The sequence below is a fragment of the Microtus oregoni genome, unplaced genomic scaffold (assembly GCF_018167655.1).
Source record: "Microtus oregoni isolate MIOR12 unplaced genomic scaffold, Mior012 000023F_ref0000262, whole genome shotgun sequence".
Lineage (NCBI taxonomy): Eukaryota > Metazoa > Chordata > Mammalia > Rodentia > Cricetidae > Microtus > Microtus oregoni.
In genome coordinates, this window is record NW_024543082.1 from 19,354,993 (window position 1) to 19,374,277 (window position 19,285).

The following is a 19,285-nucleotide window of genomic DNA, read 5'->3' on the forward strand; positions in this document are numbered from 1 at the left end:
AGTCAAATCCACCACCGGGGGCATAGCTCTCCGGTAGAGTGTCTGACAAACATGTACCAGGCCTTGGGTTCAATGCCCAAGACTGGAAAAAAAAATTAAATGTAAAACCAATCAGGCAAAGGGAACACGATGTGTACATGACAATATATCCGGAGCCAGAAACAACTGCGTTGAGTCCGGTTTGACTGTAAAGAAAACTGTAAAGCACTTGCTGCCGTGACTAAGGACTTGAATCCCATCACCAGGACCCACCTGGTGGGAGGACAGAACTGACTCCTACAAGTCCCACAGATGCGCTATGATGCCGCTGAATGCCCCTCCAGATGACTATATAAGTGCAATCTGTTAACTGTGCTGGGGATTGAACCCAGGACCTTGCCCAGGCTAAGCAAGCGCTGTCCTCACTGAGCGACAACTCCAGTCCCCCAGTGTGTTTTCTAAGTCCAAATTAGAATAGCAGGCCAATGCTATTAATTAGAGCAACAGGATTCTCAGAAAACAGCGGCGCCATGTCCAAAGCTGTGAGAGTACACACAATTTAAGGCATTACTCGTTGTATATGCAACCTAGACTCTAAAGCCCAGGTCTGGTGCTGTCTCTTCAGAGAGACGAGACTCTAGTAAAGAGTGAGACAGGGGCTGGACAGTGGTGGCTCCTTTAATCCCAGCACTCGGGAGGCAGAGGCAGGTGGATCTGTTAGTTTGAGACCAGCATGGTCTACAGAGTGAGTTTCAAGATTGCCAGGGCTATCAAAAGGAAGGGAAGTGAAGGGGAGTGAAGGGGAAGGGAGGGGAGAAGAGGGGAGGGGAGGGGAGAGGAGGGGAGGGGAGGGGAGAGGAGGGGAGGGGAGGGGAGGGGAGGGGAGGGGAGGGGAGGGGAGGGGAGGGAAAGGGAAAGGGAAAGGGAAAGGGAAAGGGAAAGGGAAAGGGAAAGGGAAGGAAGGAAGAAAAAAGTGAGGCAGGCCCTTGGGTGCTTCCCAGACAGTTTGCAGGAGACACTTAAGCCTCACCAGAATTTTATAAATCCCGAAATACAGCCGGCCCCTTCCCCTCTCACCTCCCACATCCTTAGCTCCTTCGCATTGGCTAGCTCCTTTCGCAGTTTTTTGATCTTCAGTTCTTCGAGTGTTGTGTTCACAGAAAGCGTCTGCAGGGCTTCCAGGTCGATCACTCGGCCAAACTTGCTGATCATCAGATCGCGGACCGTCTCTTCCATCTCTGAAAGACCACCACTGTCTCAGTCTCCTCAGTAGCTCCAACCGTTAGTAAAGCGACAGAGCGGTGATGAGAAAACGCCAAGGAATGTCTTTGGCAACACCGTGAAGACTTTTTGTTACCAAGAGCTTCCCCCCACCCCCACCCCCGTGGATGTTTGCTTGCTGCTTACTTAAGATGCGGTTCACGGACAGCCTTCCTCATTTTCAAAACCCAGTGTAAAATGGCCCCATTTTCCCCGAGGGGCTTGTGTGCTCTGACCTCTGTCCCTCAACTACCAATGGGTTCCAACTAGATTGTTAAGTGGTCAGATCGTTCTAATTGATATTTACAGACTCTAATATTAAGAACGGAGCAGGCATTTGTCGAGCCTTCCATCTCACGCTAAGCAAACATTACAGTAAGTCCTTGTGGTCCTTCTCAGGGCACACCTGGTCTGCTCTGCCCCACCCCTTTTCCATGCCCCTCGAGTTCCCACACCTCGTCTTGGCTGCTCCACTTCACATCTAATCTTGGAAAATAACAGTAAATGAAGGAGTCGTTTCCAATAGCCATATAAGATACAACAGTTTGACAGGGCTCCAAAGTAACCTACTAGCTAGGAATACATAGAAATGTGTGTACTGCTTTTCTTATTTTTTTTTTAAAGACATGGAACACTAAACATGCAATCGGCAATAGTGGTTCTCTCTGGCTAAGGGAAAACAAGAGAATGTACCCCTCACAGGCAGGTGTTACAATACTGACAACATTAATTTGGGAGGAACATTTATTTGTTTCATTTTGTTTTGGTACTTGACAACTTCCACATAGCTCCTATATACCAAACATTATAAAATATAAAAAAGTGGGGCTGGAGAAATGGCTCAGTGGTTAAGAGCATTGCCTGCTCATCCAAAGGTCCTGAGTTCAATTCCCGGCAACCACATGGTGGCTCACAACCATCTGTAATGACGTCTGGTGCCCTCTTCTGGCCTGCAGATATGCACACAGATAGAATATTGTATGCATAATAAATAAATAAAATAAAAAAAATATAAAAAAGTATTTTAAAAAGATGATTATCACCAGGTGTTTAATTCCAGCACTCAGAAGGCAGATATCTGTGAGTTCTAGGCCAGCCTGTTCTAGAGTTCCAGGACAGCTAGGGCTGTTACATAAAGAAACTGTGTCTTGAAAGACAAAAAAAAAAAAAAAAAAGATTATCTTCTCTTCTATTTTCCTATTATTCATGTTACATTGCAACCACCTTAATTCTAGGTAGATTACAAACACAATGTGAGTAACATTAATAATAGAGGAGACTAAAAAAATCACAGTTTTAAAAACCCTGACAAAATACATACATTTATCATGTACAACATGCTATTGTGAAACGTGACTGGGAAAGGGTCAAGCTGAAGTCATTAATACATTAGTTCACACGGTCATCTTCTACCCCATTCTGTGTGTGTGTGTGTGTGTGTGTGTGTGTGTAGAGCACTTAAAACCTATTCTCTTTTTTATGATTTATTTTTATTTTATGTGCATTGGTGTTTTGCCTACATGTATGTCTGTGTGAGGGTGTCAGATCCCCTGGAATAGGAGTTACATAGAGTTGTGAGGTGCCATGTGGGTGCTGGGAATTTAACCCAGATCCTCTGGAAGAGCAGACTGTGCTTTAACCTCTGAGCCATCTCTCCAGCCCCGAAAATCTATCTCTTAGCAATTTTAAGGAATGCAATCCATTGTTGTTAACTACTCACCACATGGTTTGTAAGAGAACACCTCTGGATCTATTTCGCATTTCCCTGAAATTTTGTAGCACTGAGCCCACAACTCCTACATCTCCATCCCACCCAGCAAGCCTCTACTAATTATCAAATCCTCCACCCATCTCACCCAACAAACCTCTACCAACCATCAAACCCCCATCCCATGCCACCCAACAGGCCTCTATCAACCACCAAACTCTATTCTCTGCTTCTGGATTTTATTTATGTTTTATGAGGCAGTGCCAGGCTACCATCAAATTTGGGGCAGTTTTTATTTATTTATTTATTTATTTATTTATTTATTGTGTATATAATATTCTGTCTGTGTGTATGACTGCAGGCCAGAAGAGGGCACCAGACCTCATTACAGATGGTTGTGAGCCACCATGTGGTTGCTGGGAATTGAACTCAGGACCTTTGGAAGAGCAGGCAGTGCTCTGAACTGCTGAGCCATCTCTCCAGCCCCCTTGGGGCAGTTTTCTGAAAACTGAGGTAACAGGTATGTGCCACCACTCCTGATGAGTTCAACATTTTTTATAAGACACTTATTTAGTAAAATCTTATGGAGTTTTTCAGTGCCTGGTTTATTCTGCTTAGCACAATGCCCTCCAGATTCATTTATACTGCCATAAAGTGATAGTGTCCTGGTCTACTTTAAGACTACTACTATTTTTGGTATATTTCCTTTGCCCACTCATCTGCCGATGGAACTCTTGGGTTCATTCTGCATCTTGGCTCTTGCAAACAGTTCTGCACTGAGCACAGGTGTGCAGATAACTCACTGACATACTGACTTCATTTCTCTTGAATAGATCCTATAGAGGGATTGCTGGGTCAAAACGTACCTTCTTTTTTATTTTATTTTATTTTTTTCAAAATAGGATCTCCCTATGTAGCCCTGGCTGTCCTGGAACTCACTATGTAGACCAGACTGGCTTTCTATTCACAGAGATGTGTCTGTCTGCCTCCTGTGTACTAATCCTGGGATTACTACTCCCAGGCAAAACTTACCTTTAGGAAAAGAATTTCTTAAAAAGTCACATACAAAGTGCACATCATAAATAGATAAATTTACCATACTAAGATTTAAAATACCTTTTCACTTTAATATAAAGTAAAAAAAAAAAAAACAAAACAGTTGACCCGATGAGAACACATAATGAACTACAATCTTTAGAATTCCCTAAAATCAATTTTTAAAGGCAAACGAAAAGTGAGCAAAGGACACAGCGGGTCTCACAGAAAGGAACATAAAAATGGCAAAAGAGTGTGTGAAGACGTTCAGTCTCACAAAGAAATGTGACTTCAAACCACAGCGAAGTATGTTTGGACACCCACCGGACTGTGGGGAAAAAAAATTAAAACCTGAAATAAAGAAATAAAAACGCTTTTACACGCTGCTTTGGGGAGGAGACCTGAGCTCTGTCACTCTGGGGAGCAGTTTTGGTGACATTTCAGAGAAAAGCAGGCAAAAGCTCTTCGAGCCTGGAGACCCTTTGTGCATAAGGAATCATGTATAAGAAGACTTGCAGGGATAATGAAAAGCTCCATATACCTAAGTGCTCATCAAGAGGTGACTGGAGAGGTGAATACGTTACCATCCACACAATGGAATACTGCACTATCGGCTACAGAGAAAATTTACCTAAAACAATATGAACAATAAAACATGGTCTCCAAAAGTCCACCAGGGACTCTGAGTGTCATTACAGAAGCATGCTGGGAGTTTCCCATACTGTGTGAGAATACATTGGCATGTGTGCATCTGTACCCGGTGGTCAACCTTGGAGCAGCAGTACACAGTACCAGAAAGAGGAAGGGCTTTCCTCTGTCTGAAGCACAGTTTCAGGTCCAGCAGAGATGAACCACGTTATTCTACATTTCTTATACACAAAGAGAAAGAGACTGCACGCCAACATTTTTTTCCCTTTCAAATAGAAAGCGAAGGGTGTTTTGTTTCCTCTCAGTGATGCCGGGTCTGCGGTTACTGTTTTCCAAGCTGGGAACCAACCACCTGTTAGCTCCCTTTTGTCCCAGAAAGTGTAATAGCGGTCCACACGTTGAGCTACTCACTATGGATGGTTTTGGCCATCTCTCTCTTCTCCCGGATCAGCATCTTCCGCCTCTCCCTGCATTCTTTGTTAAGTTTTTGCTGCTGGGCGTTTTCCTCCTGGAGCTGGATGATTCGCTCTTGCAGCCGCCCCAGGGAGTGGTTAGAAAAGACCAAGGTTCCAGAAAGGTCGGTAGGCACCTCCCCAAAGACCACATACTCTATCTACAGATACAAAACAAAGCCAGGAGAAATCAGAACCAAAGCAGACAAAGGTCAGACGGAAGGAAGGCAAAGATGTAGGAATCCTTTCTTCTTCCGTCCCTTGCTTAAAACCCCTTACGCTGGGGCTTCTCTCTTTCTCACCCCTAGTGACAGTGACCAACTGGGTAAAAAGAAAGTTGACATCAGAGAATAAGCCATGTTGGATCTCTCTGGGGACAGCAAAGTTGCCAGAATAGGTCTTGCCTGATATCCACTTTTTAACAACAGGGCACACATTTCAAAGATGATATAACAAACCATTACAGAGAGCTCAACCGGTTTGAGGCAGGTCACAGGAAATACTAATAAAATGACTTTTGAATATTTCTTGCCCCTTAAGAATGGCCTCTCCTCTTAAAATGACAAGAGTATACAGTAAGCCTTTCTCTTCTGATACGAATCCCCATTTCCGCTCTCTACTTGTTATTCAAGTAGAGAGCGGAAATGAACGGAGATGGAAGAAAATTAGAAAAAGATTATTTCTGTGTTGTCCTAACCTCCCTTATAAATGACATTAAGATGAGCTTCCTTCCGCTCACTGGTTCACAGCTGACTAAAGATGGATGGAAAGTCACCTGCGTGCAAGACCCAGCATCCCAAGCTCCAGACATATCATTCTCTCATCAGTTTCACCAGACCTAAAAAGCTGGACCGCCAAGTGACTACAGGCCAGGGACGCAAGCGTGCCTTGGTGTTTTTCTTTAGTTAGCAGCCTGACTGGGTAAGAAGGGTTGGGGATGTCATTCTGTCCTCCCACCAACGAACACGGCACATCGTGGGTGAGCCAGGAACACTGCTTCTGCCTGAGGGATGCTGGGCAGACTCGTGGGGGTGGGGGGAATCACCTGGTGGAGCTTGAGGGGAATGACCACCAGCAGTTCGTTCAGTCTCTGCTGCTTCTCTCGCTGATAGGCCTCCAGGGCCTCCTCGGCAGCGTTCAGATTGGTCGCCACAACTTTTACCTGAACAAAGCCGTGTGAGAGAGAGTGACATGATTCAGTGACAGTGTACACACATATCCCCATCCAAGCTGGTAAACAAAGGCACAGTGGGCACAGGATGTGCTTCGGGGGACCATGACTCAGGGCCTGAGTCTAAGCTGCAGCCAAGAAATGAGCATTATTTTCTTACTGCCAGGTTAGAATGCATATTCCCTCCTGAGTCATCCCGGAGTGCAAGAATTGTAAAAGCTTTATAAACAAGAGGGAAAAAAAAACATCCCTCTCTTTCTTCTATTTTCCGTATGAAAAATATGCTATCTTTGTCAGAATGGTAGAAGACTTTGTTGTTGTTATTGTTGTTACAGTGACCCAAAGAAATTTAATAAAAAAGTGGTTTTTGTTTTGTTTTTTGTTTTTTTGAGACAGGGTCTATCTGTGTAATAGCCCTGGCTGTCCTGGAACTCACTCCATAGACCAGGCTGGCCTCAAACTCACAGAGATTTGCCTGCCTTTGCCTCTCAAGTGCTAGGATTAAAGGCGTGTGCCACCACCGCCTGGCATGAAAGAAGTGTTTTCAAGCATGAAGCTACAGCATCGCCAAAGCACAGTCGTCACCTCCTGACACCCAACAGTGTTCCTGAACATTTTCATCTACAAAAAAAAAAAAAACCCATATGTGACATTTTTCCAAACAAGAGTACCTAAGACAGAAAGTTAAAAGAAAAAGGAGAAGATAATAAAGTTCCAGAAGCTTTAGCTTCCTCCAACACACAGTGCATCGGCCCCAGAAGACTGAGTGAGAGAGGAAACACCAGAGTATCTATTGCTACTCACCTTCATCTCATTTCTAAGAATGCTTCATGATCAATATATGAAACCAATATTTCCTGAGTGTTAGTCATAAATCCACAGACATTTACTATGTCTTATGTGCTATGCTATCTATTGCTCATAGAGTTATGTCATCAAAAATGCTGGGACAGATGAGTCACATAGAGAAAAAGCAAATATCCAAAGGGTAATGGCCATGCCATACTACAGACCTGTAACACAAAGAAAGCTGTAGAGAACATTTGAAATGCTTCTTCTCTGAGAAGTCCTAGCAATGCCATGCCTATGACAGAGGAGGGTGGGTAGCACGTTAGAAGACAAGTAGGTAGACCCCATACCTTTTTGGAGAACGTATCGTATTCTTTTTTCAGGTTGTCAGCAATTTTCTTTTCTTCCACTAAGGCTTCCTCAATGTCTAGCCTTTTCTCTCGAAGTTGGAGGGCCAGTTCAAAAAGATTCGGATCACAGTCTGAATAGAGAGTTAAAATAAGAAGGCAGCCAGCCCTGTTTGAAGGGGGATGTGTGGCACTAGGAACATGAAGCTTGAAGATTCAGAATCACTATCAGATATTCACAGACCCACACTAGACCCTGCAAGGGAGGAATTGTTTTCCTTTTTTTTAAAACAAAAAAACAAAGTATGTGTGTGTTGTATGTGGAGGTCAAAGAACAACCTCAGTCATTGTTGTGTAACAGTTTCCTCCAAGATAGAAATATTCCACTCTTCAGGGAAGCTCCTTAAGCAGCAAGATAAACAACTCAAAACAGCTTCAGGAAGTCCCTGAAACTGACCAGATTCACTAGGCCCCTCCTTGCCAGAGTAACGAAGCTTTGCTGCAGAGAAGAATCTCCGACAAGCTAAGCTGCAAAGAAGACTGAGATTAGACCAGCTGCCTGGAAGAAGCAGAAACCAGCTGAGCTACCTGGAAGACGTTTAGACCAAATAGGTCACTTGGAAGGGACACTCTCCACTCTGTTGATCTGCCTGCAGACTGCGCAGTGTGCTCCAAGTTCCCAGCTTTTGTGAGCTGTCATCCATAGTGAGTGACACCCATATTCCTGTAACTCCAATAAAACTCACTGGACTTCAGAGGCATTCATATTTTTCTCTGCCCTGGGTTCCCTATCAGGATGAGTAGACATGAGTTGCATTCCTCAGGGAATGTTTAGTCACACAATAATGCCTTCAGCCTTGTGTGTGACAGGGTTTCTTGTTTCCCAGTAAGTTCACTAGGCTAACTGGCCTTGATTTTCTGGGGTTCTGATGTTTCTTTTAAGCCTCTCCAACTTTATATGGGTCCTCATGCTTCTTTGGCCATCATTTTGTGCATTGAGGCATCTCTGAAGCCCCAATTGTCCTGATTTTATAGACCAAAACACCCTGCATTCTAAGGGATGTGCTGAAGTGTAATCTGCATGTAATGCAACATGCTCCCAGGGCAGGCTTTTATGTGAGCTGTGTTACACTAATGCACATTTATACACGGAAGGAAGGATGACCCTGTGAGCAGGTACTCGAGATGGCTTGAGCATGGCAAACATAGCTCTGGCAGCCTTGCCCTTCTCCTCCATTCCCTCTGCCTTAGTAAAAAGCATTAGATTACATTCCTAAAGGTATCAGCTAAGGTCCATTCCCTTATTTGGCCACTTCCTTCTGACGTTATTTGGTTCATCTAATTAACATGCTCAATTAAAATTAAACTCATCCTAACACGGGGTTTCCCCCTTTACCCTTATAAACCGCCACTTGTTTATGGGCCACGTCTGTCTCCTCTCGATCTAGAGACAGTTCTTTGTCCCATTCTGGGACAAATGCCCCTGTCCTCTTTCCCTTGTTCCCTTCTTCTCCCTTATACCCTCTGACTTTCTCTGTCTATTATTCCCTGCCCTTTGTCTCTCTGGGACAAATCAATCTCCTTTGTGCTGAGAACTTGGTTTTGGGGGTCCGGAGTAAACACCAGGCCTTTTGGTGCTCCTGAGCTGACACCATTCCTTTGCAATGTGGAATTCGAATGCTGAAACAGAGCTGTGTGTAGATAGCACATGCCTACAATCCTAGCAATAGGGAGCTGGGGTAGAAAGGGCTGTAAATTCAGGCCAGGCTAAGCTACATCGGAAGGCTTGATCTCCAACCCTAACAGCTGGGAATGTAGCACAGGGGCAGAACGCTAGCCTAGCAAGGGTAAGAGCTTAAGAATGACCCCTCAACCCACAAAACAGAGTAGCCAAGCAGGATTTACAAGCCCTGGTTTCAACCCAGCTCAGCAATTAGACTGGCTGTGTGGTGTGCAAGCCCCTTAATCCCACTGCATTGTAACAAAGTGAATTACAAAGTTCTTATTCTACTCATAAATACTGGAATTGTTAAATAAGACTCTTGACAACTGGACAGTGGTGGCACATGCCTTTAATCCCAGCACTTGGGACGCAGAGGCAGGTGGATCCCTGTGAGTTTGAGGCCAGCCTGGTCTATGCTACAAGTTTGAAAACAGTCAAAGCAAAAAAAAAAAAAAAGTCTCAAAAAAAGAAAGACGCCTTTAATCCCAGCACTCGGGAGGCAGAGGCAGGCGGATCTCTGTGAGTTCGAGACCAGCCTGGTCTACAGAGCTAGTTCCAGGACAGGCTCCAAAACCACAGAGAAACCCTGTCTCGAAAAACCAAAAAAAAAAAAAAAAAAAAAAAAAAAAGAAAGAAAAACTCTTGTCTTTGAAATTAAAACAAGATTTAAGCTTTATTTGAAATGAAACTTCTAAATTTTGAGTAAAACTTGATTTTAAATGTCTGAATAATGAAATTACAAACAAAATAAAATTGAGTTTCTCCACTCAACTATTGACTTACAAAGACTATAAGCATATTGATCTGATGCTCTGGGATAGTTTCACTAGTAAAAAAATTATCACTGATTTCTTAGAAGCTGGAATGGACTGTTCTTACAGAGTCAAAATAGAAAATTTGAGTTTGTCAAAAAGGAAATATTGGTGTGTGTGTGTGTGTGTGTGTGTTTAAAGTACAAATCTGGCTTTTATCTATACAATTCATTTGCTGCATAATTCATAATATCTCTGAACCAGCAATTGGTTACCATAGATTAATTTGTTCCTAGCAAAAACGCTGTCTAAAGGCTTGGATAATAATCCTCCCAGAAAGCCCTCCCAAAGGGTTGTAGGCTCTATTTCAAACATTTTAACCCACTCTTTTCTTTAATTTCATTACCAGAGAAATAGACTAGAAATAGAAAAAAAAGCACCTCTGCATTGTTAGCCCCTGTTCCCACTCTACAACGAACACGTGGCTCTGCCTAACTTACTGTTTGGGCAGATGGAGTCGTCAAAAACATCATCCTCAGATCCGGATGCATCTTCATCGCTCTCCAAGCTGGACTCCTCTTCGCTGGATTCCTCACTCTCCTCGTCTTCATCTAAGGAGAGAAGAGGACCTTGTCAGGAGGGTCCCCACCAACTGCCGGGGTTCCCAACAGTCAATTACTAGGGAGCAGACAGTGCAAAGAGTTAAAATCATTAAAGACGCAGACCACGCATTTTGTCCTCAGCTTGCTGAGTCCAGTCACAGCAGGAATGCTGTTTGAAGACCTTCACCCTTACCAGCAGACAAAATCCTCAAATCTCCCCCTTCCCCCATCACTTGTCACGCTGGTCTGCTGTCAGTGAAGATTCTGTTAGATTTTAGCAAAGAATTACCCTACTTGTCAGTAATTTTCTGTCCACTGGCCGAGTACTCTCCTTCTCCTCTGCTGTAGGTTATCATTTATTCTTGCATTTAGAGTTGAATTCTATAGTTCAGCAGCCGCCTGAACAGTTTGCATGGTTGCTCTTTAGCAAGGGTCATGCATAACTTTCCATTATCATGTCATGTATAGCATCTTTATAAAGTGTTCACGTCTGAATAGTAAACATATCATCCCCAAGATAAGCGAGTATAGACCTCTTTAACATGTCCCATTTTGCTCTTAAGACACCTTGGGAGCATCTATGAGCTACACACCACCAGTTAGCAATGTGGTCTTATGGAACTTCAAATTAGACATGACATGGACCTCATACTTTGAAGATTTACTTATTTATTTATTCATTCATTTCTTTTTTTCTTTGCTTGCTTTTTCCCCCAAGACAGGGTTCCACTGTGTAGCCCTGGCTGTGCTGGAACTCACTATGTAGACCAAGCTGGCCTTGAACTCATAGAGATCCACCTGCCTTTTGCTCCCAGAGTGCTGAGATTAAAGGCATGCACCACCACAGCCCAGCTTATTTATTTCTTTTTATCCAGGGCTACATGCCAGGCAAACACTATACCGATAAACTTTAATTCTAACCCTTTTTAAATTTAAATTTTATTATAATGAATTTTTTGAGACAGGAAATTGCTAAATTTCCTAGACTGGCCTTGAACTCACGTAGCCCAAGAGGACCAAACTTAAACCCATTCTAACCTTCTGGGTAGCCAGGGTTACAAGCCTATATCTATATGACAGGATCTTGTACATTTCTGAAACCTAAAATCTCTCTGAAAATGACTTTAAGTAACCTCTGTCACCATATAAAGTGAATCAGAAACATTTTAATGCCAGCTACACTGTGACTTCCTACCTCACCGTCCTACTGTGGCGTCTTCCCTGCCATTATGGACTGTGTCCCCAAGATAAACTCGTCACTCCTTAAGTCATTTTTGTCAGATAGTGTGTCACAGTAATGAGAGAATAACTAATGCCAGAGGCAGTGTCAGCAGTGTCCGTGGAAACCCTCGTTACCTTGGGGGTCCTGCCCTCTGTGCAAGTGTAATGAGGCCGCCCCACATGCTCGGAAGCTCACATGTACAATGGGACTCTATCACACTCCACTAGAATGGCACATGTATACATCCATATAATATATATTATATATAAAATGAGTGATGATGTACAGACAAAGGCATGCAAATACACTGTTCACAGGAATGTCACTCCGGGGCTGAGGGACTGCATGGACCTTCCTCAATAACTACAGGCAAAACTGTCATGTGTCCCAGTATCCCACTCCTGGGTGTATATACAAAGGAAATGAGGCCAGCATACAAATATGCCTGTGGACTCATGTTTATTGTTCACTATTTATTATTGCCAAGATACAGAATCGGCCTGTCAACAGACAAACAGATAAAGCAAAGAGGGTATTTATATACAATGGACTGTTATTACTCAGCCTAAAAGAATGGGCTCTTGTCATTTGCACAGAAAAAAAATGGGTGTAGCCAGAGGACATTTGCACAAAATAAGCCAGGCACAGAAAAACAAGTGTCACGTGTTTTCTGTCATACATGAGAACTGTAAAAGAGAAAAAAGACCCTACGATTAGGACTATGGAGAACTGGGAAGGGACCCGTGGAGGGAAGGAGGATGGCAGACAAGGGGTAGGAGGACCAGCACACAGTCTGTGTGTTTATGGAAATAGTACAGTGAATCACATTGATTTGTACAATTACCGTGTGTTAATAACTATACTAAAATGTTGTCTTACCACGCCGTACAGTTACTAAATGATAACAAGGAGACAGTGAACAGCTTTACAATCATGAATTTTGTTAGAAAAGTAGGCTGATTCCTTAAGAAAGATGTACTCACTAAGCAAACTCGTCTAATATAAAACAGAAGATTGAATATTACTGAGCTATTAAGAAATTTTACTTCATAATTTAACGCCCCCACTGCCACCAAGTCTTCGGTTGCAAACAGCTTCACAGGCCAATTCCACTGAAGGCTGAAAGAAGAATAAGCATCCTCCAGAAAGTCAAAGATGAAGACAGACTTCCCAGTTCACAGCACTGAGGAGAACGGGAGACAGAGAGGCCCTGGGCAGTTTAGGGTTAGAGAACTCTGTTACAGTTCCTTGAGCTGGGAGCGTCTGGGATTCTCTCCCAGCCCCAGGCCTGTGACGTCTGAAAACATTCTGGATCCTGGTCTGGTTTCTGGTTATCTCCGGTCCCCTAAATGAGGCCCCTGCCTGGAGGCCCTGCTGAGGGTATGACTGACATTCCAGTCCAGACACTAATCAGTTTTGGTGAACACTTGTGGAATTGGATCTCTGGATTTTCTTGGTGTTAGTTAAGACATTAGGGATGACCTCAGAGACACCAAGCTGTGTCGGTATCTCATGTCTTCCTTCTTTTTATAGTCTGTGTTTTCTAGCTCGTCTGTAGTTTGTCTGTTGCCTGGTTTGCGCGTGCATGCGTGCGTGCGTGCGTGCGTGCGTGTGTGTGTGTGTGCGCGCGCACATTAAAGAGAGAGAATATCTGGGTCTGAAAAAAAGCTTTACTATATTTATTGAATAGCACAGAAAATAGGTATGGGAAAGAGATTAGGAAATCGTTACAGAAAATTTAGCAGTTTTTACAAGGGAAGATATCCCAACTAACTCAGACACGCAAACAGACTTCAAACAGACATCATCAAGCTGTATCTATACGCTGTTCCCAACATTCATGTCAGATACTTGTGGCTTCCAACTTGTTCGCTGCTTTCAGCAAATGATTGCTACTGCACACATGTACTTACATGAACTACTCTGGGGCAGGTGCATGAAGGGGACATAAAGTTTAATTAAAGGTTTTCATTTGATTGTTAAAGCTGGTTGCATGAGAAATGCAAGGATCTAAGTAAGATTGGTTCAATGTTTTCTTAAGGGCAAGTTAAATAGACTGGTACACAGTAGGACAGCGGGCTAAGTCTACAGTCTTGTTAATGCAAATAATCTTTTAAAATTGTTTTTATTGCACTATACAGTCTTAAATGATCCCAAGGGATTATTAACTTTTCTGTAAGGTATGCTAAAACTTCAGTTTTTGGAGGTAAAGAGACAGCTTCACAATAATGTATCACTACACTTCCCAATTTCGGTCCCTCTCCTAAATGATTTTAGGGTCTCCACTCTTGAGAGGGAAAGTTATAGTAATCTTGGATGCCACTGAGCATGAACATAAAGACTCTGTTGTGGCCCGTTAACAGAAACCTATGTCTTCCTACAACGGAGCACTTCTAACCCCGGTCAGAGATATGACATTCTGATCTGCTCCAAACATTAGAAAATTATATGTTATGGGGTCTGTCAATCACCTGACCAAAAAACCATCCACCCTGGAAAGCTGATTTACCTGTGGACATGCTAAGGAGATGGAGGAATGATTATCCCTTTAATGAGGTAATATACCTTTCTCCCCAGACCCCATTACCTAGCACTGTGGCCTCCCTGCTTAGCCTTTTTCCTTTTTTCTTCTCTTTTTCTTTCAGATACCCCCACTCACCTAAGCATCTTGCAATAAGTCCTAACAAGCATCCAATTAAGGGACACATTGTTAGTTTCCTCAGCAGCAGCCTACCTCTACCACCAAAGCAGTTAAGTTATGTTATCACGTGTAATGTAAAGACACCAGGTGTCTTTCCACATGCTATGGGACATGTGCACCTTTTAAAATCACCTGCCAGGCACAGCTTGCTCTCTCGCCTCTTGTTCCTCTCTTGCATTTTCTTTTCTCTCTTGCTTCTCTTAACTTCCTTGTTTCTTGCTCCTCTTCCCTGTTCTCATCCTGTCTGTCTGTCTGTCTGTCTGTCTGCCAGCCTGCCTCTCTCATGTCACCCTCCAAGGTGAACTTTCACTGCCCACTCCTCCCCCAATAAACCTTTGGGACTAACTTCGTTGCACGTGGCGTGGTTGCTTAGTGGCATACCTTGGCAGGACCCACCGAAAGGTACCCACTTTGCCTTTCTTTTTTAATCCTTTCCCACATTCAAACCATAAGCATACAATAACAAATACAAGGGCGAAGGCTTCTTTTTAAAAACTTAGCAAACAAAGTTCAGTAGTATACTAAAAAATTTTATGTTCTACCAATGATGGTTTATTTCAAGGGAGAAGTCCTGTTCAATAATTGACAATCAGTTGATGAATGCTCCAATGATATTTGACAAAAGGGGGAAAGGCCATAAAGTCATCAATCACCACGGAAGAGCATCTGGCAGAATCGAGTACCCATTCATGATGAGAATTCACCAAACAGAGGAAGGCCCTCAATCTACTCCAGCAGACAACAAGATACTTAATTATAGCATGAATAATAAAAGCCCAAAGATAGATACTGAGGTTCAACCTGAAAACCAGGAAAGCAAAGCAGCCAAGCTACTAGAGAAGTCTTACCTCTACCAAGGCCGGGCAACCACAGACTAAACAGACTAAGCCGCTCTCTCCTCCCATTTTATATTCCCTCTAGTGCTGGGATTAAGGGCATATGACTCCCTAGTACTGGAATTAAAGGTGTAGGCCACCACCACCTGGGTTTATTTCTGTATTGATCTTGTACCAGGATGGCCTTAAACTCACAGAGATCCATCTGACTCTTGACTCTCAAATCCTGGGATTAAAGGTGTGCATCACCATTACCTGACCTCTAGTGGCTTTAGCTTTGCCTCTGGTCTTCAGTCAAGATTTATTTATCAAAATGCAAACAATATGCCACTACACTTATGTCAAAAGACTGAACATTTTCTCTGTAATGTTGGAAAAAAAGCAAAGACCTCAGCCTTCCAGTCATATCAGTGTAATTTGGATGTTTGAGCCATGCAAAGGGAAAAAATGGAAAAATATGGACACAGACTCGAAGTAGAATGGCTCATGTTTGCAGATGAAATTATTTCTACCCAGAAAATTTCCAAGAATCTGTTCAAACCTTCTGGAACTACTAAGTCCATGGAACATGAGGCGAACGTGTATCAATAATGCTGCTGGGTGGTGGCGCACGCCTTTAATCCCTACACTGAGGAGGTAGAGGCAGGTGGATCTCTGAGTTCAAGGCCAGCCTGGTCTACAGAGCGGGTTCCAGAACAGCCAGAGCTGAGAAACCCTGTCTTGAAGGAACTAAAACAATAAAACAAAAACAAACAAGCAAAACAACAAAAACCAATCATCCTCCTGTATGTTAGCAATAAGCATGAAAACACTGAGTGCAAAAGTACCACTTCCTTATGATCACCCCAAACAGGGAACTATACAGGTATGACTCTAACAAAACAGGAGCACGGGCTGTGTGTTGAGATGCAGTATGCTGATTAATAGGCAAACATGCAAGGTCTGCCCAGAGACACGCAGAGCTAAATTAATAAATAGGTTTAACACACCTGTGGTAAAAATTCCAACAAGATCTCTTTGTAGATATAAAGAATGCTATTCTAAAATATGGAAATATTAAAGACCTAAAGACAGCTAAAGTCATTTTGAAAAATAGGACTAGAGTAGGAAGAACTGTGATCTCAGGACTTAGTATGCAGTTACAATAACAAAAGGTGTAGGTCACCGTAACAAAATAGAAAACCCAGAGACACATGCACCTATAGGTCCAGACAACTGTGACACACAATTCAAAAGGTCACAAACAATTCAAAGGAATGAGACAACCTTCTCAACAAATGCACAGATGCAAAGGTAACCAATGAGGGGGAAATTGTGAAGGATGTATCAGACAATGGACTAGACTCTACAACATAGGGAACGCTCAAAAACTCAGTGCCACGTCAGGAAGACAATCTTACTCAAACATATGCAAGAGATGAGGACAGGCATTTCATCAAAGATAGCAAACTATCCTGTATTAATTCATATCAAACACACCACACACGCATGCGCACACACACATAAAACCACTCCCACTGCGGGTGTTCAAGCACAGCATAACAGCTTGTAGCCCCTGCTCTTTGATTCCTAAAGCACCTCTACATTGCCTGTGAGGTAGTTGGGAGAAAATGGCACCAAGCCAGAAAACCCAGGTACTTCTCTTTTTAGTGTTAAGGAGAAGAAACGGACAAGTGCGTGAGGGAGGAACACAAACCAGCATCGCCTTCAACTTCCTTTTTCTTTGCCCGCTTAATTTTCTTCTTCAGGACTTTCATAAGGAAGTTTGCAAATTTATTATTTTCTCCAAGGGCTGACTGAAACCCGGCGTAGAGGGCCTTTTCCTGCTCCTGGAGCCTGGTGATTTCATTCTTTTTCTCTTCCATCTCTTTCAGAGTTTCATTGATTTTCCACTAAGGGACGGGAGAGAAGAACATAAGATAATAACATTTCTAACAAGCTGGCTTTGGAGGGCAGTGCACTTTCCAATGCAAAACTAGAGTCTACAGATATTTTTAAGCTTAATAGAAATTTAAATTTCTAATGTTTGTAGAACTGTTTGATTACATTTACATTCCTTAGAAACATCATTGAAGTTCAGTATTTCTGGAATGTTCACGTAAAAATCCAAAGTAAATTAAAATTTTGTGTTGTTTGTTTTGGGTTGTTTCGTTTTCTGAGTCAGGGTTTCTCTGTGTAACAGCCCTAGCTGTCCTGGGGCTTGGTCTTTAGACCAGGCTGGCCTCAACTCACAGAAGTCCACTTGCCTCTGCCTCCCAAGTGCTGAGATCAAAGGTGTGTGCCACCACTACCTGGCCAAATAGGAATTTTTACTGCCACTCAGATAAGATGGTGCCTACAGAGAAAACAGACGAAGATATGAAGTGGTGTGTCTAACATGGGGCAGGGGCCAGCGTTCACAGCTGGATTCCTGAAGGACCATCCCAGAGGATTGACCAGCATCTCCGATCCAACCCTTGAAGAATTGTCTACCAATGGGACCAGTATCTATGACCAGACATGAGCTTCAAGACTGAATTTGAAACTGGACCTGGGACTAAAACCAGCATTGGAGACCCTACCACATACAGGGCTCTGATGGCATCTGCAAGTCCTAGCAGGACTGCCAAGAAAGCAGAAGCTGTAGCCAGCAATCAGACCCTAGGCCCCCATTCATCTCTCTCCTTCACATTCATTCCCCCTGTATTTAGTGCCAAGTGCCAATTTAACATTCTCTCCACTCCTTTCTTCCTCTTTTGTTCTTTTTTCCATTACCCCTCACTCCCTTTTTCTCAAAGAACACAGGTTAGCCTGGTTGACAGGGTTTCAATTCCAGAGACTTGGGACTCTTGGGTTATCCGACAGCACATTTTGACCTCTCTCTTCTCATCCCCAACTCCTTGTCCCTGTCATGTCCCCAGCCTATTTACTATTCTGCTTGTACGTTGCTCAGGGTTGAAGATTGCTGTGCCTGTCCCTATGTCTATCTCTTAGGAAGCATTCTTTATTATTCACCCATATCTCATGCACTTCCCCTCCTACCCTCATGTCTTTTCTTTCTGTCATCCTTATCCCCTTCTCGTGTTCCTTCATATTTATAATCTTCCATAGATTTAATAATCTCTGAAATCTATAGACACTAAAAGTACCCCAACTTTCCCCTCCTAGCTGTTTTACACAGTGGATTTTTTTCCTTTCAAAGTAGATAACAATGAGTACCCCTATCTTTATTTCCAAAAAGCCAATGACAAATTCATGCAATCCAAAACAAAGTTCTAATGACATTCTTCACAGAAGTAGAAAATAAATCTTAAAATTCACAGCAAGTACAAAATATCCTGACAGCCATAGCAATCCTAAACACAAATAATTCTGCTGGAGGAATCACCATGCCATATTTCAATTTATACCATAGAGCCATAGTTAAAACAAACAAAAAACCTTGAAACAGTAATAACACAACATTGTACTGGCACAAAATCAGATATGTATGTGCATGCATGCATGTGTGTGTGTGTGTTAATGGCACAGAATAGAAGGCCCAGATTCAAGTCCACAGTATTACAGTCACCCGCTTTTTGACAAAGATGTCAAAATTACACATTGGAGAAAAGCAGCAGCATCAACAAATAGTGCTTGGGAAATATATATATATATATATATATATATATATATATATATATATATGTAAAAAAGCAAAATTAAATTCGTATCTTTCACCCTGCACAAAAATCAACTCCAAATAGATCAGAGGTATCAACCTAAGGCCTGAAAATCCATCCAAATGTGGTATACTTCCCTATGAGTTATGGATGGGAGGCTCCAGAGACCACCAAAACAGAACAGGCTACTGCCATTATGCTTGACTTGTCCTTTTAACTAACTATAGGAAAGGACCCCATTGCTGCTGACACCACAAACTTTGGTTGTACAACATGGAGGAATTAAACTGGAACTGACCTTGAAACTTCCTCCCAGTTGGCTAGCTTTTCAAGTGCTGAAGGTGTTTTGTTTTGCAAGTCATGGGGACAGAGGACTTATCAATGACTTTATCCAACAGTAGCCTCTGCAAGCTATAGCA

The 19,285-nt window shown here is 42.8% G+C and overlaps 1 protein-coding gene across 2 annotated transcripts in view; it reads right to left on the reverse strand.

Moving 5' to 3' along the window:
- The window catches only part of Cfap44 (cilia and flagella associated protein 44), a 79,555-nt gene that overhangs the window by 1,937 nt on the left and 58,333 nt on the right, over nucleotides 1-19,285 (reverse strand). For both annotated transcript variants that reach the window (XM_041673230.1, XM_041673231.1), the window contains 6 exons: nucleotides 16,922-17,117; nucleotides 10,365-10,475; nucleotides 7,393-7,523; nucleotides 6,128-6,244; nucleotides 5,042-5,243; nucleotides 1,057-1,217 (listed from right to left, as the gene is read on the reverse strand). In XM_041673230.1, the coding sequence (XP_041529164.1) occupies nucleotides 1,057-1,217; nucleotides 5,042-5,243; nucleotides 6,128-6,244; nucleotides 7,393-7,523; nucleotides 10,365-10,475; nucleotides 16,922-17,117 (918 nt within the window). The remainder of the gene's footprint in view (nucleotides 1-1,056; nucleotides 1,218-5,041; nucleotides 5,244-6,127; nucleotides 6,245-7,392; nucleotides 7,524-10,364; nucleotides 10,476-16,921; nucleotides 17,118-19,285) is intronic.